Below are 24136 nucleotides of genomic sequence, written 5' to 3'. Positions count from 1 at the left end.
GTCTATGGTTAGTCCTTTCTCCCATGTCCTTTATAGCGCTGGCAATCAGGTAAAGGAGCAATAGTTAAGATTTGCCTGAATATTTAGAGAAAAATTTAAATTCACTAAGCAGATAAGCACTTTTATACCATACTTATTTATAAACACAAATCAGGTTCATTTATTTTGTTCCATCCTACATCTAGTCAACATAGCTTGGTACTTGTCTTAATTAAACTATAATCCAAATGTTAAAAAACAAAACAAAAACAAAACACTATTGGGTTTTACAAACCGGCATATAACATAATAGTTTCTGGTAAGGATTTAGTCTGCAGTGGCTTGCTTGTTTCAGATTTTAAAGCTCTACTAAAACCAATATTCAGACACAAAGATGTGCACGTTGACAATGTTACGATGAGAGACAATCCCGTTCACCACATAGTTCATCTCCAGTTTCAGAATGGCATGGAAAGGTCCAACAATGGGCTTCACCTGACGAACTACACCTGTGGCAAAAAACAAAAATAAGCAATGAAGATTAATACAGTGAAATCAAATGGTTTCTGATTAGCTGTAGATTATATGGGGTTTGTCAATACTTTTGATTAACAATTACATTTACAGAATGTTGGTCTGGTTTGCAAACGTACAAAAAAGGGCTATATCTGCAATGATTATTCCCCTTTCATATTTTGACCAGCTCCTATTTTCAGTACATTTACTAAAACACTGATAATGGAAAAAACACTGAATACTCCGCAGTTACCAATATTTTCTTCCACATTTTGCCCAATCTATGCAAACTATTTTTCTAAAAATAGAACATAAGACATTGATTTGTTTAAGTAAAGCAAGAATGTTAAACTGGAGAAAGTACAAAGAGATGGATACATATAACAGAACACCAAGAATGAACTTTCCACTCTATTTCGGACAGGAGAGATTACAAGGAACACTAATTAGTACCTGATAATAAGCACTTCTCACATACACATCAATCACCACCAATTTGTGTATTATAGTGGGCCAAATTATTATAAACAATCCCATTGAAAGCAGTAGGATGATGGCTGGAGGGAGGTAAGTATGCAAGGTGAGTAAGGAATGTGGCTATCAGAATCTGTCCCAGTGGTATTTGAAACGTGTTGTTTAATTTTAAAAACTAATCTGTATTGTTACTGCTGATCACATTTTAAATACATCACTTTCACATTACCTCATCTGCACTGGGACATATGACGAACAAATACAATGATAGTGGAGCAATTAGTTATACTTTTTAAGACCTAATCTTGCAATTTGTTCTGCATGGACAGATGCCTGCAGCCAAACAGAGTAGCTGCAGGAAGGCCCTGATCCTGCACCATTAAAGTCATTGGGAGCTTTTCCCTAAATCATTATTACATAGTTCATGGAAGCAAACCCTATCTTATTCTCCATATTAAACACATCATGCAGCTACTGTATTATTAGTATGTGGAAGTTTAAAGTGGTCAAAGACATATAAATCCAAAGCTAACTGATAGACATCCGGAATTTGGTATAGAATCCCCATTTCAAATATACTTGATTCTGACAGCTGATGTGCTACAGTGGCATTTGATTTGATAGGAAATATATAGTTTGAGTGGATTATTTTAGATGTATTCCTTCTAGATCTGAAGAGTTATGTTTCAAAGCATATAGCACAACGTCTTTATGGAATTCCAAAAGAATTCTTATAGCAGTTCCCTAAGAACACATTGGCTTAAGATCTGATGGTGGAGATAAACGTTTGCTTATGTAGGCTGTCAGCACCTTTTTTCTAGTGCAGTGATGACATTACAGCTCTGTCCTGTTTAAATACTGACTAATATCTTCAGCATGTAGTAAAATAGCAAACTTTTCACCACATTCATGTTGCTTGCCATATTTAATGAATACACTTCTTTTAAAGCATCCTTTCCCCCTACCATTTATTTTTTTTTAGTTTTCTTGGCCAGCACCCTGCACCTTGTAAAATTGACTTGTGGTGGCAAGGGCTGTGTAGAAAGGGAAAAAAAAAAAAAAAAAAAAACCTCTCTGGAATTCCCCTTCCTGTATGGTGGGAAGTGTTTTAATAATACTACATGATATTATTGTGGAAATCATCTTCCATCTCAATTATGTGAATTTGCACTATGGAATCCAATCAATAATATCTAATATTTAACCCACTTAATTTCTTTCTTGTTCTTTAGTAACGTTCAGATGGTAAGGGCTGGTGTTCCTATTTAGTAATCCTTTAATATTTTTAGTCTCACCTTTCTTATTAATCCATTCACTCTAAAAGTCAGATTGCACACCGCAACCTATGTAGTCATGCAATCATGTCTAAGATGGTTGATCCTACAATACAGAACTTCTGAGCATTATGGCTATTATCTGGCTATGCCAAAGGAATGACAGGAGACATTAGATATTGGTTTAATCAGGCCGCAACTTTATTATTAGATGTCTGGGACTAACCTGGCGGATAAAATGTGCAGTGCAGGTGAAAACCCCCACAATTCACTGGGGGCGGGGGGTGAGTGCTTTTTTCAGCCCCTCCACCCCCCTTTCCATTCATGTCCCTCCAGCAGATCCACTGCCGGGCACCTCCAATTCCAGGCAATTCTGGGGGCGGGGGGCTTCCACCAGCTCCCCACCTTTTCATCCAGGTCCCTCCAGCAGTTCCTTTGCTGGGACCATGCCCAACCACGCCCCTTCGTAGGAGGGGTTAGGGTGGACTATAATGATGGGGGGGTTGGCTCCCCACTGTACCAATCAGAGGAGTCTCCAACTGCCCCCGGCTTGCTCAATTACCAAGCACCTCTCCATAATTCCTTTTCCAAGCCATTTATCTGTTTTTTTTTTTTGGTGTGCCTTACTTTATGTAGTACCTGCACTGAACATCCGCTATACACTTAAATAAAGAGTTGCAACATATGGCCTACCGCCCGTCATCCTGTGCATGAATGGAGCACACCTGAACCTGCTGCGAGGAAGGCTAACCCCCCCCTCCCCCCCCCCCCACCACTACTGCACCTGGCCAATATGGTGGTAAGGGAAAAATTCCTTCCCAGCCCCCCCTTAGTGGGGTGGCTAACGTAATGCCCACAGCAGATATAACTAATCACCTGGCATATTTGTGACCTAAATAGGGAAGCAGGGTGGGTGCTGCCCAGCCTGTTCCCAGGCTGACCTTTTTAAACCCTTCATTCCTAGATGGTGAGTCATCCACCACGCTGACTGCTTTTCCAGCAGTTTTACGTCCTCCCTCCTCCTCCAAGCCAGAAAGCATTGCCCTCTTCTCCCGGCCAGCCAGACAACTCCCCCCGCCCTTCCCCCCGCTTAAAGTGCAGGGCGGTGATTGTAGCCAAATACCATTACATTTCACCTTTATTGTCTCTTCTGATTCATTCAAATAAGTGCTTACTAAAAGACAGATGAAATTTAAGTTTGCTTTCAGAAGCAGCTGATAGAGGGCAAGAACAAAGGCACAGTGTACAATTTGACAGCTCCTGTATAGTTATTTTGCTGCTGCTTTAAAATCAAGACTAATCATGGGCCAATGAGTAAATACTGCTCATACGAAATAGTTATGTACAGAAAATTGAAGTGTGATGTTTTTGTTAAGACTGGCTGTGGTAAAAATATGTGGAATGTGGCATATCCTATATTCTTTCAATGTTTCTTTGTTTTTATCTATTTAGATTTTCATACAAAATAAAAAGGGAGTGCCCCTGCAATACATTGCAAAACAGAAATAAAATTAAAAAGCCAGCAGAACACAAAACTCCTCTCCTCCAGCAAATATGTAGGAGGACCTGCTTGGACAGGCTTCCTTACAGGTGGTATAGGTGAAGCTGAACCCTCTCTAAGTCTGATTTCTGGATAAGCTTCCCTCCTGTCCTACATTAGGGTTTTATGATGTGTGAAAGAAATTAACTGTAAAATGATCCATTGGACAAACACATGCAGTAGGAACACCTAGTGTACAATAATCAGGAACCTTTGCTCATCAAGCGTTTCCATTTCTCCCTTTTGATAACAAGCAATACAGAGAACAATTGATCCTTTTCCTCTGACAAGCACAGATGAAAACCATACACCAGAGCTGCTGAAAAGCTTGTAATATGGCCTTATAGGCCAAAGGCTATTCAGTTACCCAGATTCCAGTAAATCTGCTATAGTTGTCCTGGAAGCTGTTTTGAGAAATCATTGCAGATTACACTGGTCTACAATTTTTGAGAAGTCATCTGCTTCAGAGATAAAATGTGCTATTTATTATGTATTTTGATGTGCTGAATTCAAATATGACAATTAAAACAACTGATTGGCTACTGTTTCTAAGATATTTAAGTTTTTACATTTTATGTCTATGTATATTGTGTAGATAGTAGAGTTTTAATCATAAATTGTAAACCTAGGTCTTTTCATGTGTTTATGGTTGCTTTACATGATAATATTTCACCTGTCCTGTTTATGTAACACTTTAAAAATCAGCAAAAGGGTTATATAAATAAAATTTATTATGAAACAAAAGGCAAAAAACTATTATGTACATAGTTTAGTCCTATTCAGTGTCTACTCGGTGCTTCTTGGCTTGTCTCTTGTATTCATTAAATGGAGCATCTCTTGTCACTGTCCAGCAATAGTCTGCAAGCATTGATGGGCTCCATTTGCCCTGATAGCGTTTCTCCATTGTTGCAATGTCCTGGTGAAATCGCTCGCCGTGCTCGTCGCTCACTGCTCCGCAGTTCGGTGGAAAAAAATCTAGATGAGAGTGCAAAAAATGTATCTTTAGTGACATGTTGCAACCAAGGCTTTTGTATGCCTTGAGGAGGTTTTCCACCAACAACCTGTAGTTGTCTGCCTTGTTGTTTCCGAGAAAATTTATTGCCACTAACTGGAAGGCTTTCCATGCCGTCTTTTCCTTGCCACGCAGTGCATGGTCAAATGCATCATCTCGAAGAAGTTCACGAATCTGAGGACCAACAAAGACACCTTCCTTTATCTTAGCTTCACTTAACCTTTGAAATTTTCCACGGAGGTTCTTGAAAGCTGCTTGTGTTTTGTCAATGGCCTTGACAAAGTTACACATCAAGCTGGGTCTGATGAAGAAGGGTGGTAACAAAATCTTCCTTGATTCAAGAAGTGGTGGATGCTGAACACTTTTCCTCCCAGGCTCCAATGACTGTCGGAGTGGCCAATCTTTCTTGATGTAGTAGGAGTCTCTTGCACGACTATCCCATTCACAGAGAAAACAGCAGTACTTTGTGTATCCAGTCTGCAGACCAAGCAAGAGAGCAACAACCTTCAAATCGCCACAAAGCTGCCACTGATGTTGGTCATAGTTTATGCACCTCAAAAGTTGTTTCATGTTGTCATAGGTTTCCTTCATATGGACTGCATGACCAACTGGAATTGATGGCAAAACATTGCCATTATGCAGTAAAACAGCTTTAAGACTCGTCTTCGATGAATCAATGAACAGTCTCCACTCATCTGGATCGTGAACGATGTTGAGGGCTGCCATCACACCATCGATGTTGTTGCGGGCTACAAGATCACCTTCCATGAAGAAGAATGGGACAAGATCCTTTTGACGGTCACGGAACATGGAAACCCTAACATCACCTGCCAGGAGATTCCACTGCTGTAATCTGGAGCCCAACAGCTCTGCCTTACTCTTGGGTAGTTCCAAATCCCTGACAAGGTCATTCAGTTCACCTTGTGTTATGAGGTGTGGTTCAGAGGAGGAGGACGGGAGAAAATGTGGGTCCTGTGACATTGATGGTTCAGGACCAGAAGTTTCATCCTCTTCCTCTTCCTCGTCTGACTCAAGTGAGAATGATTCTGGTGCATCAGGAACCGTCAGTCCTTCTCCGTGGGGTACTGGGCGTATAGCTGATGGAATGTTTGGATAATGCACAGTCCACTTTTTCTTCTTTGACACACCTTTCCCAACTGGAGGCACCATGCAGAAGTAACAATTGCTGGTATGATCTGTTGGCTCTCTCCAAATCATTGGCACTGCAAAAGGCATAGATTTCCTTTTCCTGTTCAACCACTGGCGAAGATTTGTTGCACAAGTGTTGCAGCAGATGTGTGGGGCCCACCTCTTGTCCTGATCTCCAATTTTGCAGCCAAAATAAAGGTGATAGGCTTTCTTAACCATAGTGGTTATACTGCGCTTTTGTGATGCAAAAGTCACTTCACCACAAACATAGCAGAAGTTATCTGCACTGTTCACACAAGTACGAGGCATCTCTGCTCACTTTGGCTAAACAGAAATGTGTCCCTTTGCAAAATCAAACACTGACAAATAAGAGAGCACGACACTGTTTGATTTCTAGAGCTGATATAGGGCAATTTGTTCAGCAGAGTGATGTAAGCTTCGTTATGATTGCATCATCCATGACTTCTAGGAATAACATGATGCAATTCATATCATGTATGACGCAATACCAGCTTCAGATTGCATCATTCATTGTTTTGCCTAAAAGCAAGTACTGGCCAAACCCAGTCATAGATTTATTCATAGATCCAGTCAAAGATGTATTTTAGTCATTTCTGGTTTAAATTGAGATCCCTTCCCTTTATAACGCACTTATCCTCCTCCATTCCCAAGTCAAGGGTCGTATATACTGACCCAATAGCATATCTTGAAAAGTAGAGCCAATCAACAATTTTAAGCATCATTTTCGTTCTCAGTGACCCAGAATTAGTAAAGTTTGACTACATTTATTTCAGAAGCATTTTGGCTGTAGAGCAGTGTTATGTGTCATAATTTGTCATCGGTTTTTAAGAAGGGTCTGATCCTCCAAGGCCTTGCACTTTCTGCAGTCATTTATATGCGCAAAGTGCTACCCCATCAGAATTCTCTCCTTGCCTTCACAATGACTGCGGTGCTGTACACCCACTTTGCACAGGGGCAGGTGACTACACAAGGGGCAAAGTGCTTGAGAATCAGGCCCAGTATATTTAATACACACATTTGGTTATTAGTATCAATCACAGTTTCAAAAGCTTTCATCGGGAAGCCCATCCTAAAATGCCACATGTAGTACTTATGACTGCTTTTAAATGAAGCAGATTTATCAGTCACAGCAGCATTTGCACAAACATGTTGTTTCACTATGCATTTTGGCAGACCAAAGGTACAGTTCAGCTTTGTGGTCTGGCTCCTTTCAGCATTTTTAGTTGAATATTAATATTAAGTACAAAAACATTTACAGTAACAGGAAGGTTACAATTTTGAACATACACAAGAGTCAAGAATTGCAGGAATAAAGCAGCCAGTTTCTGATCTCACTTACACCAGTAATAGAGTAGCTCTGGTGATTGCAATGGATGATCTACAGCCCCCTCCCCCATCCCTGAAATACAGAAGTATGCTATGTAAATCAGAGTTAAACAGCTAGCGCAATTTACTCGAGTGCAAGGCAATTTACATAGCTCTGAGTATTACCATTCTCATCCTTGTAAGGTTGCACCCCTCGGGTTGCCAGTCCTCCAGGATTGTCCGGGAGTCCCCAGGAATTAAAGATTAATCTTTAATTAAAGATTATGTCATGTGATGAAGCCTCCAAGAATATGTCCAACCAAAATTGGCCATCCTAGCACCCACATGCGGAATTGAGGCACACATATTCAAATATTACAGTCACTGCTGATTTTCCTCAGTTGTCTCTTGTGCGTATCTCTGATATTTCTAAGGAAACAGCTGCACCCTGATGATTCCCATTAGTATATGACTCCGCATGAGGCTGTGAATTATGAGAATTTTGGGAGCTAGCTGCAAGTGATGCTCCATTTGCCTCTGATGTTAGGGTCACAAAGCACACGTGAATGGTGACTCCACCTGCAGCTGATTCAGGACAAGTTGTTCACTGTGTGATTTTTGTATATAGTTGCTCTGTACTTTGTCTTGAGCTGACATTCCATTTTACTTCCCTTGAAGTAGTCTATTTATCTGAAGTAACCACTGTTTGCATTGCTGAGTTGGCAAGGGGGGGGACCTTCAACCTGCCAGACCTGTACATTGATTTATCTTGTTAAATATGAACAGCGGAGATATCCGAGGCACATTCCAAGATGAGCAGCTTAAACACTGGGTGAAATCGTGGCCTCATTCAGTCAACGGGAGTTTTACCATTGATTTCAATGGGGCCAGGATTTCATCCTCCACATGTAAGTTGGCCTTTGTAGCATTCCTATACCCATACCCTAGTCTTCACCATTAGTGCTGTGCTATCACTGCATGTACAATATGTGGACATAATTACCAATCAAAATAAAGGTTTCTCTCTGAGCAAGAGACAGCGAGTAACCATGCTATGCCCAAATTTTCCTTAGGATGCCCAATTTATGAAAACACCATAATGTTGCAATCGCCTCATGAAACTTAAAGGACTCTCTCTCTGCTTGCTAGTAGGTACACATGTGCTACATTACTACATGGCAGGCTGGAAACAATGAGAGCCATCCATAATGCCTGTGAAGCCGTTTGCTTTATTAACTTACTCATAGACCTTGAGGCCAGATGGGACCATTGTGATCATCTAGTCTGACCTCCCGGACATTGCGGGCCACAGAACCTCACCCACCCACCCTGTACTAGACCCAGTAACTCAGCCAGAGGTGATGAAGTCTTCAGACCATGACTTCAAGACTTCAAGTTACAGAGAATACACCATTTATTCTAGTTCAAACCAGCAAGTGACCCATGCTCATGCTGCAGCGGAAGGTGAAAAATCCCCAAGGTCTCTGCTAATCTGGCCTGGGGGGAAATTCCTTCCTGACCCCAAATATGGCGATCAATTAGACCCTGAGCATGTGGGCAAGACTCCCAGACACCTGGGAAAGAATTCTCTGAAGTAACTCAGAGCCTTCCCCATCAAGTGTCCCATCTCCGGCCATTGGAGGTATTTGCTACAAGCAGCTGCAGATGTACTCAAATGTTGCACGTTCAATATGACAGCGCCTACATCAGAAATCAAGGCAATACTAAAAGGTGGGTCATAAACAGGCTCCAGGTTGCACACCTGTTGTGTCTTTTGCTTTTTAAACAGCAAAGATACTATGCATATGAAGAAACCAGATAGGCACATTTGGGTCCCAAATAACCATGTGTACTAAATGTAGGCAAGGGTTTCTCACCACTTTTGGTGTCTTCTCAAACTATGAACTTGATGCAGGAATTACTAGGTGAAATATTATGCTGGCCTGTGTTATGCAGTAGGTCAGAGTAGATGACTATAATGGTTCTTTCTCGTCTTAGATTCTATAAAAATCTATTAATCTTTATTAGGGCTGTCGATTAAAAGCAGTTAACTCACGCGATTAACTACAAAAAATTAATCGCGATTAAAAAAATTAATCGCAATTAATCGCAGTTTTAATCTCACTGTTAAACAATAGAATACCAATTGAAATGTATTAAATATTTTTGGATGTTTTCCTACATTTTCAAATATATTGATTTCAATTACAACACAGTGTACAAAGCAGAAAATGCTCACTTTATATTATTATTTTTTATTACAAATATTTGCACTGTAAAAATGGCAAACAAAAGAAATAGTATTTTTCAGTTCACCTCATACAAGTAATGTAGGGCAATCTCTTTATCGTGAAAGTGCAACTTACAAATATAGATTATTTTTTGTTACACAACTGCACTAAAAAACAAAACAATGTAAAACTTTAGCGCCTACAAGTCCACTCAGTCCTACTTCTTGTTCAGCCAATCGCTAAGACAAACAAGTTTGTTTATATTTATGGGAGATAATGGTGCCCGCTTCTTGTTCACAATGTCACCAGGAAGTGAAAACAGGCATTCTCACTTTTGTAGCTGGCATTGCAAGGGCTTTATGTGCCAGATATGCTAAACATTCGTATGCCTCTTCATGCTTCGGCCACCACTCCAGAGGACATGCTTCCATGCTGATGATACTTGTTAAAAAAAAAAATGAATTAATTAAATTTGTGACTAAACTCCTTGGGGGAAAATTTTATGTGTACTACTCTGTTTACCCGCATTCTGCCATATAGTTCATGTTATAGCAGTTTTGGATAATGACTCAGCCCCTGTTGTTCGTTTTAAGAACACTTTTGCTGCAGATTTGACAAAACACAAAGAAGGTACCAATGTGAGATTTCTAAAGATAGCTACAGCACTCGACCCAAAGTTTAAGAATCTGAAGTACCTTCCAACATCTGAGAGGGACGAGGTGTGGAGCATGCTTTCAGAACTCTTAAGAGCAACACTCAGATGCAGAAACTACGGAACCCGAACTACCAAAAAAGAAAGTCAACCTTCTGTTGGTGGCAGCTGACTGACTCAGATGATGAAAATGAACATGTGTCGGTCCACACTGCTTTAGAGAGTTATCAAGCAGAATCTGTTAGCAAGGACGCATGTCCTCTCAAATGGTGGTTGAACCATCAAGGGACATATGAATCTTTAGTGCATCTGGCACATAAATATCTTGCGATGCCGGCTACAACAGTACCATGTGAATGCCAGGTCTCACTTTCAGGTGATATTGTAAACAAGAAGCAGGCACCATTATCTCCTGTAAATGTAAACAAAGTTGTTTGTCTGAGCGATTGTCTGAACGAGAAGTAGGACTGAGTGGACTTGTAGGCTCTAAACTTTTACATTGTTTTATTTTTGAATGCAGTTATTTTTTGTACATAATTCTACATTTGTAAGTTCAGTTTTCATGATAAAGAGATTCACCACTGTATTTGTATAAGGTGAATTGAAAAATACTATTTCTTTTGTTTTTTACAGTGCAAATATTTGTAATAAAAATAAATATAAAGTGAGCACTGTACACTTTGTATTTTGTGTTGTAAGTGAAATCAGTATATTTGAAAATGTATAAAATATCCAAAACTATTTAAATAAATGGTATCCTATTATTGTTTAACAGTGCAATTAATCGTGTGATTGATCACAATTAATTTTTTTAACAGTGCAGAGCTTGAGCTAGTTTTCAAACCCAAATTTTTCCTTTGAAGTTATAGGTAACTCAAAAATAACCCAACAGAGACCTCAGCCTAAGGTTCTGTCCTAAGTCTGTCTGTTCCTATGGCTTTCCACTAGGACTTCTGTCCTAGCTCTCTAATTCCCTCTCCCCACAGAGACATTCCCATTCTCTTGGTGGTTAAACATTCCCTGGTTAGAGCTAACTAGACCCAATTGCCACCATGACTCAGCAGCTGTTACCTTGACTCTTAATGCAGGGTTTTAGCAGCTGAGGCTTGGATAACTTAAACAAATAGCCTTTATATGACATTATAACAGAATCTTATAGTCTGCACCTGTTCAAAAGCACCTTTTACATATTACATCATAATTACATTACTACATACAAGGAATGAAGTGGGCTCCCTCCCACCTCTTTCTCTGCAGGCTCCTGTTGCTCCCCAGCCCTGTGCAGAGGTATGGGTAATGAAGAAGAGCAATTCCCTCATCCTTTTAGATTCCAGCCCCACCTCAGTAGTGCACAGGGTTCCTAGGAAAAGAAGATGCCCTCTTGGCCCCAAAATGAGAAATAACAGAAGGTCTCTTGTTCTATCACTGGTTAGAGTTGCCAGGCATCCGGTTTTCGACCAGAACACCCGATCAAAAAGGAACCCTGGTGACTCTGCTCAGCATCGCTGACCAGGCCATTAAAAGTCCAATTGGCCGCCCACAGTAGGGCAGGCAGGATGCCTGCCTGGCTCCCGGAAGCGGCTGGCATCTCCCTCTGGCTCCTAGGTGCAGGGGCAGCCATGGGGGCTCTGCGTGCTGCCCCCACCCCGAGTGGCGGCTCCGCAGCTCCCATTGGCCTGGAATTACGACCAATGGGAGCTGCGGGGGCCTGTGGACGAGGAGCCACCTGGCCATCCCTGTGCCTAGGAGCCAGAGGGAGATGTCGCTGCTTCCAGGAGCCGCCGGAGGTAAGTGCCACCTGAAGCCTGCACCCCAGCCCCCTGCCCCAGCCTTGAGCCCCCTCCTGTGTATTTCAAGGCAGACTGCCTGGTGGGCTGCCCCAGAGCCAAGGACCCTAGGGGAATAAGTCTCAGAGCCCAGGTCATCTGACACAGGCTTGCACTGCAGGGCTATAAAGTTGCAGTGTGGATGTTTGGGCCCCTCTCTGCTCATGGGGTCTCAGAACCCAGACTCCAGCCCAAGCCTGAAGGTCTACCCTGCAATTTTATAGCCCCAGAGTCCAAGCCCCATGAGCCTGGGTCAGCTGACCAGGGCCAGCCATTGCTGTGTGGCAGGTATTTTGTCACAGTGTAGACATTCTCTGCGGGACCTGAATTTCAGGTATCCCATCTGGCAGGCTGCCCCTGAGCATGGGAGGCTAGGGGTATATCTACACAGCAGCTGAAAGCCAGCCTCCCAACCCGGGTAGACAGGCTTGCGCTAGCAGGGCTCAAGCTAGCGCACTAAAAATAGCAGTGTGGAACTTGTGGCTTGGACTTTCAAGCCCACCTGGCCCCCTAGGCTTGAGATTCTGAGCTCCAGCCTGAGCCACAATGTCCAGCTGCCCAGCCCCCAGGGTACATCTACGCTGCAGTGGGGAGCTTGGCACCTACCGGACACCGTAATTATCACCTTGAAAAGCATCGAACTTTAAAAGCAATAATTGGATTTTTTAACAATTTCAAAACCATTTCTTTTCTCCTAAATGCAATATCAGAAACAGCTGACTGATTTGTGCTGAAACTTTACCAAAAAATAAAAATTCATCCTAAAACAGAAACAAGCATGGGAAATTTCAGCCTGAATGGTTTGAGTTTGGCAAAATCATGAGCAACTGAAAACAGGGGTTTATAATGGTAAGTGTTGGGCAACTTTAACTATAGGCACCCCTGTCAGCTTTGCCTATAATTCTATATTTTTGACAACTTTTATTTTTAAGTATATTTACTTATGTACTCTCCCTTTCTCCTCCACATCTATTTCTGTATACTTTTATATACACAGTGGCCAAAATTTTCAAAATTAGAGGTAGCATTTTCAGAAGGGCCTGAGTGATTTAAGAGTCTACGTTTCATAGATTTTCAATTAGATTTGGGCTTCTAAGTACCTAAGTCACTTTTTAAAATGGGACTTAGGCACTTTTGAAAATTATATCTTACATGCCTTAAGTTGGCTCCTAAATCCTTATTTATACTTCTAAATAAGTTGTCTGATTTGGGTGCTCCATACTTTTGAAAATTAGGGCACGTTTAAATGCACCAAAATAAGGATTTTAGAGTCTAACTTTAGGCACCCAGTTTTGAAAATCTTGGCCAGTACTTCAAAAGTGTGCCTAACAATTACAGATATATTCCTGTGAACAAATTCTACATTAGCATACAATCCATGTTAATATATCCACCTATGTACCTAATCCTCTAAACCTGTTACATCCAATGAAATATTCAAAATATACCATCAAACAAGAATGAAGGCCTAATTCACAATGCTGTAAGGGTATTATACTATAAAGTAAATGGAAATCTATTTCAGTGTTTTGAATTTTGATTAGTGAGTTGTCGGAGTCATTTAACCATATTTATGTTTGTCACATGTGGCAGCTCAAGGATGAATGCTATTAATGCAGAGGTGGGCAAACTACGGCCCGTGGGCCACATCTGGCCCGCGGGACCCTCCTGCCTGGCCCCTGAGCTCCTGCCCCAGGAGGCTAGCCCCTGGCCCCTCCCTGGCTGTTCCCTCTCCCCTGCAGCCTCAGTTCACTACGCCGCTGGCAAAATGCTCTGGGCGGCAGGGCTGCGAGCTCTTGCCGGGCAGCACAGTCGCAAAGACGTGGCCTGACCCGGTGCTCTGTGCTGCGCGGTGGCGTGGCTGGCTCCAGCTGGGCGGCGCGGCTGCCTGTCCTGGTGCTCTGGGCAGCGTGGCTGTAGTGCCGTCCACCACCGGTGCTCCAGGCAGCGCAGTAAGGGGGCAGGGAGCAGGGGGGGGGGTTGGATAGAGAGATGGGGAGTTCAGGGTGGTGGTCAGGGGTGGGGGGTGTGGATAGGGGTCGGGGCGGTCAGAGAGCGGGAAACAGTGGGGTTGAATGGGGTCAGGAGTCCCAGGGGGGCAGTCAGGAAGGAGGGGGGGGTTGGATGGGGCAGCAGGGGACAGTTAGGGGCCGGGGTTCTGAGGGCAGTCAGGGAGAAGGGGTGGTTGGATGGGGCAGGGGTCCTGGGGGGGCAGTCAGGAATGAGAGGAGAGGTTGGATAGGGCGGTGAGGGGCAGTCAGGGGCGGGGGGTCTGGGGGCGGTCAGGGGATGTGGAGAGGTGGATGGGGCAGGGGTCCTGGGGGGGCAGTCAGGAATGAGAGGAGAGGTTGGATAGGGCGGTGAGGGGCAGTCAGGGGCGGGGGGTCTGGGGGCGGTCAGGGGACGTGGAGAGGTGGATGGGGCAGGGGTCCGGGGGGGGGGCCATCAGGGGATAGGGAACTGGGGGAGTCAGATAGGGGGCAGGGGCCGGGCCATGCCTGGCTGTTTGGGGAGGCACAGCCTCCCCTAACCGGCCTTCCATACAATTTTGGAAACCCGATGTGGCCCTCAGGCCAAAAAGTTTGCCCGCCCCTGTTTTAATGCATGGTTTTATGCCTGCAGTGGTGGTTACCAAGAAATAATTTGTTTTCTAAAGAAAAATAATTTATTAATAAACCAGATTCTATCAGAAATTCCAGAAAAAAGACACGACAGGAGCCTTTATCATTATTGTCACAAATAATTCAAGAGCAATGTAGCTAAATTCCATTAAAATGGTGAGGAAAAATGAAAAGGATCATTTAGCCTTTGAATGATGGAAAAACCTTAAGTAATAAGAACATAAGAATGGACGTACTGGGTCAGACCAAAGATCCATCCAGCCCAGTATCCTGTCTACCGACAGTGGCCAATGCCAGGTGCTCCAGAGGGAGTGAACCTAACAGGTAATGATCAAGTGATCTTTCTCCTGCCATCCATCACCACCCTCTGACAAACAGAGGCTAGGGACACCATTTCTTACCCATCCTGGCTAGTAGCCATTAATGGACTTAACCTCCATGAATTTATCCAGTTCTCTTTTAAACCTTGTTATAGTCCTAGCCTTCACAACCCCCTCAAGCAAGAAGTTCCACAAGTTGACTATGTGCTGTGTGAAGAAGAACTTCCTTTTATTTATTTTAAACCTGCTGCCCATTAATTTCATTTGGTGGTCCCTAGTTCTTATATTATGGGAACAAGTAAATAACTTTCCTTTATTCACTTTCTCCACATCACTCATGATTTTATATACCTCTATCCATATCCCCCCTTAGTCTTCGCTTTTCCAAGCTGAAAAGTCCTAGCCTCTTTAATCTCTCCTGATATGGGACCCGTTCCAAACCCCTACTCATTTTAGTTGCCCTTCTCTGAACCTTTTCTAATGCCAGTACATCTTTTCTGAGAGGAGAAGATCACATCTGTACGCAGTATTCAAGATGTGAGAGTACTATGGATTTATATAAGGGCAATAAGATATTCTCTGTCTTATCTCTATCCCCTTTTCAGTGATTCCTAACATCCTGTTTGCTTTTTTGACTGCCACTGCACACTGCGTGGACGTCTTCAGAGAATTATCCACGATGACTCAAAGATCTTTTTCCTGATTAGTTGTAGCTAAATTAGCCCCCATCATATTGTATGTATAGTTGGGGTTATTTTTCTCAATGTGCATTACTTTACATTTATCCACATTAAATTTCATTTGCCATTTTGTTGCCCAGTCTCTTAGTTTTGTGAGATTTTTGAAGTTCTTCACAGTCTGTTTTGGTCTTAACTATCTTGAGCAGTTTAGTGTCATCTGCAAACTTTGCCACCTCACTTTTTACCCCTTTCTGCAGATCATTTATGAATAAGTTGAATAGGATTGGTCCTAAGACTGACCCTTGGGGAACACCACTAGTTACCCCTCTCCATTCTGAAAATTTACCATTTATTCTTACCCTTTGTTCCCTTTCTTTTAACCAGTACTCAATCCATGAAAGGCTCTTCCTTCTTATCCCATGATAACTTAATTTATATAAGAGTCTTTGGTGAGGGACCTTGTCAAAGGCTTTCTGGAAATCTAAATCCACTGGATTCCCCTTGTCCACATGTTTGTTGTCCCCTTCAAAGAACTCTAATAGATTAGTAAGACATGATTAGACTTACCAGTCTGTAATTGCCGGGATCACCTCTAGAGCCCTTTTTAAATATTGGTGTCACATTAGCTATCTTCCAGTCATTGGATACAGAAGCCGATTTAAAGGACAGGTTACAAACCATAGTTAGTAGTTCCGCAATTTCACATTTGAGTTCTTTCAGAACTCTTGGGTGAATGCCATCTGGTCCCGGTGACTTGTTACTGTTAAGTTTATCAATTAATTCCAAAACCTCCTTTAGTGACGCCTCAATCTGTGACAATTCCTCAGATTTGTCACCTACAAAAGCTGGCTCAGGTTTGGGAATCTCCCTAACATCCTCAGCCGTGAAGACTGAAGCAAAGAATTCATTTAGTTTCTCCGCAATGACTTTATCGTCTTTAAGTGCTCCTTTTGTATCTCGATCAGTAGCTCTTTGGAGACAGCAGACATAAGTATCTGGGAATTGCCTGTATTCTGACAGCTAGATTGTGCCTGTAGGCACAGTTGTGAGCAAGGAGTAGACTTGGGAAACAGAGACTTCCTTCTGAGGCACAATTCCCTCCCTGATTTCTCCTTACTCTGGGGCACTAGCTGCCTCAAGGAAGCCTTTCTGGGTGTGGTATGGATGGGGCCATAATACCACACCCCTACACGATAAGTTTACTATGGACGTAGGAACGCTGCATCTTGCTGTTGACCGAATACACTGAGATGTGCCATCCCACAGCATCTCTGTAAGCATCATAATACTTCCAGAAATTGTTACGTAGTTGATGCATCCTCATTCCCATCCCATCATGGTTCACGTCCCTAAGCACCATTAATGAATCCTAAGTAATGATGGTGACAAACAATTAAAGCACTCACAATCATTACTGTGACATAATGAAACTTTACACACACACACACACACACTTACTCATTCACTTACTTTTGGGCAGAAACAATGTGGAAAATTTTAGCCAAGAATGTGCATGTGTGAACAGGGAGCTTAACTATTTAGCAACTTTAACTGTAGTGTTTGTTGCTAGATGAATGTTGTATACTTCCTGAAATACTGAATCAGATAAGAGAGAACTTTTTATTATATTACCTCAACATGGCCTCTTTCAGTCAAACTATACATATCTGAATACATAGTTCACTCTTCATTATAAGCAATTAGGCAGTAACTAGTTTCAGCCCATAACTAGAAATATGTATGTAGGTTTTGTGGTGTGAGAGAGCCCAGCAATCAAGGGTAAACTGCAGTCCATCATCCTTAGATTGATCCAGAGAAGCATCTATTTGGGGCTGTTCTTTCTCCTCAAACTCCCACTTACTGGAGTGATCCCATCAATTCTCTGCTTTTCTGAGATAACCACCATTGCAATTTATTTCCCTGGTCCTAAACATCTTGATCTGATATTTGTATAGTCTGATTAAAGTTCTATTTATAAAGAGTTTATAAATGATTAATCAATTGTAATAGATTGCTAAACAGTCAAACTGGACAATAGGTTGCTTCTAACTATGGATAACAACTTCCACTGACGTCTCTATAACTATGTATAACACATACTACTCCTGTCGGTAACATGCTTATGACTTCTAGTAATCATTTATTAACCCTTTATAAATCATTTATAAATTAAACTTAGGGTGACCAGACAGCAAATGTGAAAAATCGGGACAGGGGGTGGGGGTAATAGGAGCCTATATAAGAAAAAGACCCCAAAATCAGGACTGTCCCTATAAAATTGGGACATCTGGTCACCCTAATAAAACTTTATGTAAAGTCTGACCAAATAAACAATTATGTCTAAACTCTTCAGATTGCAATAGAACAAGTCTATGAAGTTTTCAAAATGAGTTATAAATTCTGATAAATTTAGGATTAATGAGTCTTAGTTGCAAGGAATTCACTTCCTTGATTCATAAGGAAACTACATTAGAAATGCCATGCTCAGGGATATTCTCAATTAAAAATGAATCTTACTTTACTAAATGACCATGTTTGATGGTTCAAAAATTTGGGATGCAATTTATTATCAATGCAATACTTCAATTGTTCATCAAAAATTAATTTTATTTACACTTGTGAGCTTTAGAAAGCTTTTGATTGAATAGAAGGACCTATACTTTTTAACTATAAACAGGCTTCATGGAACTTATAAGTTTTTGGCCAGAAACAAATGATAAATATTTTCAAAGTTATTATCTGTCATGTTAGATCATATAGCTTAGGTATTGGGAAAGAGTTAAAAGCAACCTTGGCTTCTAGTGAGGTTTGGCTTGTTTATGAATACTGTGATCTTTATTAAGGGTACCCAATAAATTCAGAAAGATGTGCTCTTATCTTGGTTTTGGCAAACTCAAAGTGCTTTTAGATCTTGGGTTTGCTTTGGGGCCAAAACTTTGCAAAGGGTTTCCAAACTGACAACATAGTGAGATTACACATGCATAAACTGCACTAACTGTACTTGCACTATCCTCAGAGAAACAAACTATTTTCCACCATTTTCATCTTTCATTTTTTCAGTCCTAAGCTTTTGAGAATTTTATCTGGGTTAAGTCGTTTTAGTTTTTCAGTTGTCACAAAAAGATGGGGAAAATGTCAAGGCTGAATGTTAAAATAAGCAAGCCTAAATGATATACACCAGATATCCCTGTGTGTAGGCAAAACAATCCCTTGTTTAACTCACAATGTCTGTTTATTTATATCTATCGTTTTTTATTAGTCCCAGTCACGATAGTCCTTAATGTGTGTGCAATTACCAGTTTTGTGTATGTCATTTGGGTCCACATTTATTAACATTTGGACCCTCCCAGTCCCATTGCCACATAATCCAGCTTCAGCCAAGCTCCAATACAATAGCATATCCATGTCACCAAGGCAATTAATTATTGTAACCTTAAGCATTTCTTGGCTGTGAGCCACATTATGGCACACAGCAGGACATGACTGTGTGATTCAATTTACCAAGAAAGAGAAAGCACCTAATCCTGAGGATTTGGTGTGAAAGCCCTTACACAGCTAGTCAGTCATTACCTGGGGATGACTGCTGTGTTGTTATTGTTAGCAGAATTTCTGAAGAATGAAGTTTTCTGAGTGATAATGCATGCTAATCCCCGACCAAATTCACAGAATAAGACTAAAGGAAGGGGTCAGTACACCACATTTAACCCCTTTAAATATAATGATTTCTTTTAAGTGAGCCATGGCATCCATGCATCATGCTGGGAAAGATTTATGATTTAGCTTGAGTCTATTATTTTCTGTGTGCAGCTCTCATGAGGTGCAGAAACTGCTGCAGGAATCAGATCATAGGAGCAGATGTACAAACTCAGTTGTAGCAGCACAATCATTAATAATACAAATTCTTTGTAGTTTGAGATCCTGGGCTGAAAAGCACCCTAAAGTGCTTTTGCAAACAGGACCAAAGTGCCTCACAATGCTGAATTCACACAGTGAGTCAGTGGCAATACTAGATTCTGATATCACTTACGCAGGTGTAATTCTATTGATTTATACAGGTGTAAATAAAAGCAGAATCAACATTCTGCTGGTGTATATTTTTCTAATGTGTGAGGCTCCAGATATGGCCACGCTTCCTCATATACATAATCTGGAGCACCACACCTCAGTACATTGTTTAAAAGTTAATAGAGCATATCATACTGTTTGTCTACATACATAATTTGATCCAGTGACCGACAGCAGTGGTGAAAGTTCCTATGCTCAGTATCAGTTCCCTGAGTCATTCAGTTTTCCCCAAGTAGGCAGGCTTTTGAATTCCCATTGCAATTCACAGATCTTCAACAGTAAGATTGATTTGTTTGTCAGTTTTATGAAAACTTTAACAGAGGATGACATGTGTTAATGTTTTTGTGGTGTGTTACATCTTCTACGTGAGGGATGGAGAGGGAGATAGATCAATGAAGAATGTTTCATTAACTAGCTACTGTACAATGCACTGGGTGAAACTTGGCATCAGACAGATTATTTTGCTTGAGCAGGAAAATAATTCTTGCTAGAAAAGTGCACTCACCATTTTTCTTATATACAATGAAAATTCAGCTCCTAATAGACTTTCTTGCTCGTTTCCAGAAGAGCCCTCCAACTTCACACATTTTGGGGGTGCAGGAGAAATGCTTTGACTACTGAGTAGGGCAGTCATCAATCGTCTGAAAGGGCAGGTTCAGATAATGAATCTAGCATCCAGCCTACAAAATGGCTTCTAGGTAACCTCTTCTCAACGGTGCAGCTATTGATAAGGCAGTCTGGCATACAAAAATGAGATTCTTTGCTGATGGGTTGCTCCTGTGAAGGAAGGAAGCCTGGATGGAAATAGGCAAAACTAGGAGAACAGAGAAATACCAGCTGAAAGGGTGAAAACTGGTCTGTATCTTCTTTCATATAGGGCTAAATAAGCCCTTCTAAAAATCTGTTGAATTACATCATTGCTTTATATGCTGGTTATAGATGGCTGGACTGCTGAAGTTTTGTATTGCAAGACATCATTCATTGTTGCATCACGCTAGTGACACTATAGTCATGATAGAGATTTATTATTATCCATTAATTGTTTGTAATTGTGTCCAGAGAGAGAGAATGCCAAATTAATCTCCCAGTATACCTGGCCCAACTCTCCTTGATTTCAATGAGAGATGAACCTGCTTACACCTGGGCTCAGTTTGGCCAAAGAAAAGGAGCTGAAGGAAGATGATTATTGTTTGTATTACAAGGGTATTACAAGATGCCTGAATCAAGACTGGGGTCTCATTGTGCTACTCAACACATATCTTATGAGACAGTCCCTGCCCCAAAGAGCTTACAAACCAAAGAGTCGAGAGAGAGGAACAGTGGGAGGAAAATAGAAACGCAGAGAGTGAAGTTATTTGCCCAAGGGCACAGAGCAGGTCAGTGGCAGAGTTCAAAACAGATCCCAGGTCTCCTTTGCATTCGGTGCTCCACTCACTAGTCCACTCCAGAGACAGAATTTAATTCAATTTTATACCACATACAGACTTGTGGGGCAGATATAAAAAGTTATAGCCACAAGTCTGGCAAGTGATAGAACTACAAGTGTATTAAGAAAGAACTTCTCAACAAGTCACACAAAAAACAATATATTTTATGCCACTTATTCTGTTTAGTTTTGGTCTTTTTTCTAAAGCCTCTATCCCAATGAAGTATATTTTGCAATGGTGATAACATGGGAGTAATCATGACACTGGTATGTGCAGAATTTAATTATAACCATAAGGGCTGTACAATGTCACTCTTTATATTATGGTTCAAAAGACAGAGCATGAAATATAGTAGCTTGCGAAAGAGCCAGTCAAGCCAAGATATGGATAGTGCTGTAAATCAGGAGTAACTCCACTGAGGTCAATGGAGTGACATTGGTGTAACAGTGGTGTAAGAGGAGAATCAGAACTTTTGTTTGTGAAACACAGGCGTTCATGTTATAGGTATCATGATATTCTCTATTACTGGACTAATCAAGCATTAACATACCACAAAGTATATAGTTACATTGGATGCCCATTCTCCTCTTAATCCTAGATCTATTGGTGACACCAGAGACCAATATTTTAACACATTTTTCAAGTTGGATCTATTATATATTAATTTCTTGAGGACCCTTCTGGCCCTACATTTCTATGATTCTGTAATGGTACAACTTGAAAAAATTAATGCCTTTATAATAGGCCTATGTTTAGTGCCACAGGCAGAATCACAACTGATCAGCTTTCTACTGTCAGAATGCTTATTGAAATTGGTATATTCAAATACCAAGCTAACCTCCCTTAAAAATCTCTACAACTATACATGAGCAAATAACCAACTGAAATTCTGTAAGTGAATTGATTTCGGGAAAGCAGAGCTGTCAGGTGATTAAAAAAATGAATCTGTTAATAATAGAATACCATTTATTTAAATATTTCTGGAAGTTTTTTACATTTTCAGATATATTGATTTCAATTACAACACAGAATACAAAGTGTACAGTGTTCACTTTATAGTTATTTTTATTACAAATATTTGCAGTGTAAAAAACAAAAGAAATAGTATTTTTCAATTCACCTAATACAAGTACTGTAGTGCAGTCTCTTTATCATGAAAGTTGAACTTGTAAATATAGAATTATGTACAAAAAAACGTCATTCAAAAATAAAACAATGTAATATTTTGGCACCTGCAAGTCCACTCAGTCCTACTTCGTGTTCAGTCAATTGCTCAGACAAGTTTGTTTACATTTGCAGGAGATAACACTGCCCGCTTCTTGTTTATAATGTCACCTGAAAGTGAGAACAGGCGTTCTCATGGAAGTATTGTAGCTGGCGTCACAAGATATTTACGTGCCAGATGCGCTAAAGATTCATATGTCCCTTCATGCTTCAACCACCATTCCAGGGGACATGCGTCCATGCTGATGATGGGTTCTGCTCGATAACAATCCAAAGCAGTGCAGACCAACGCATGTTCATTTTCATTATCTGAATCAGATGCCACCAGCAGACGGTTGATTTTCTTTTTTGGTGATTCAGGTTCTGTGTTTCCACATCAGAGTGTTGCTCTTTAAAACAGCAGGGAACATATAATTCTCCCTCAAGGAGTTCAGTTACAAATTTAATTAACGCATTATTTTTTTAACAAGCGTCATCAGCATGGAATCATGTCCTCTGGAATGGTGGCTGAAGAATGAAGGGGCCTACGAATGTTTAGCATATTTGGCATGTAAATACCTTGCAATGCCGGCTACAAAAGTGCCATGCAAATGCCTGTTCTCACTTTCAAGTGACATTATAAATAAGAAGCGGGCAGCATCATGTCCCGTAAATGTAAACAAACTTGTCTGTCTTAGCGATTGGTTGAACAAGAAGTAGGACTGAGTGGACTTGTAGGCTCTGAAGTTTTACATTGTTTTATTTTTGAGTGCAGTTATGTAATAAAAAAAAATCTACATTTGTAAGTTGCACTTTCATGACAAAGAGATTGCACTACAGTACTTGTATGAGGTGAACTGAAAAATACTATTTTATCATTTTTACAGTGCAAATATTTGTAATAAAAATAATATACACTTTGATTTAAATTACAACACAGAATACAATATATATGAAAATGTAGAAAAGCATCCAAAATATTTAATAAATTTCAATTGGTATTCTATTGTTTAACAGTGTGATTAAAACTGCGATTAATCACGATTAATTTTTTTAATCAAGATTAATTTTTTTGAGTGAATCGTGTGAGTTAATTGCAATTAATCGACTGGAAAGCTTTTGCTAACAGCCGTAACATTTTTATTTTACATGCAAGAATATACTAGGTTTTGCATCAAATCTTACAGTAAAAATATCAAACAGCATTATTCTTAGCTACATTATACTTTAAAAAATCTTCCTGAAATTTACCAGCCTTTCTGACTACAGGTGGTATTATATATAGCTAAGAAAATGAATGCATAGCTGAGGAAAGAGCTTTATAGTACCTGATAAGACCTCAGGCATTAATAGGACATTAATGCATTCTTCATCTTTCACTGACAGCTGGTTACAGAGGTATGCAGCAAAAAGTCTGTAAAAGGCTTAAAAAAACCACAAACAAGGTGGGTCTATACTTTCCCCTCCCTTCTCTCCCTTGTTAAGAAGTGATTTAGAATGGTTAACACTCTCTTCAGGATGCAGTGCAAAACTGTGCTCGGTGTTAGGAATCCCACAGCATTTTTTGTAAGAGGAAAAATACCATGCTTGGCATCCGTTCCAAATATGAATAGGGGTAATAATAGCGGAAGCAACTATCTGCACGATAATGTCTTTCTGCTACTAGCCTGGAAGTCTATGCATATCCAGGAACCTATCCCTCCAATCTGGCTTCCTTCCTTTCCACTCCATTGAAACCATTCTCAGCAGGATCTGGATAACTTTCTCCTCGCCAATTTTCAGGGCCTGTGCTTCAAACCCCTTTGGCCTCTCCACTGCTTTTGATACTAGGGATTGTTGAT

The 24136-nt window shown here is 40.8% G+C and overlaps 1 protein-coding gene across 1 annotated transcript in view; it reads right to left on the bottom strand.

Annotated features, from left to right (window-relative positions):
• Positions 1–348: 348 nt before the first annotated feature.
• FBLN1 (fibulin 1) overlaps positions 349–24136 on the bottom strand; it is a 101103-nt gene continuing 77315 nt past the window's right edge. The window contains exon 17 of the mRNA XM_065410693.1: positions 349–488. Within this exon, the coding sequence (XP_065266765.1) occupies positions 349–488 (140 nt within the window). The remainder of the gene's footprint in view (positions 489–24136) is intronic.

This window comes from Emys orbicularis, chromosome 1 (genome assembly GCF_028017835.1).
Source record: "Emys orbicularis isolate rEmyOrb1 chromosome 1, rEmyOrb1.hap1, whole genome shotgun sequence".
NCBI lineage: Eukaryota > Metazoa > Chordata > Testudines > Emydidae > Emys > Emys orbicularis.
This window is presented reverse-complemented; position numbering and strand designations above follow the sequence as displayed.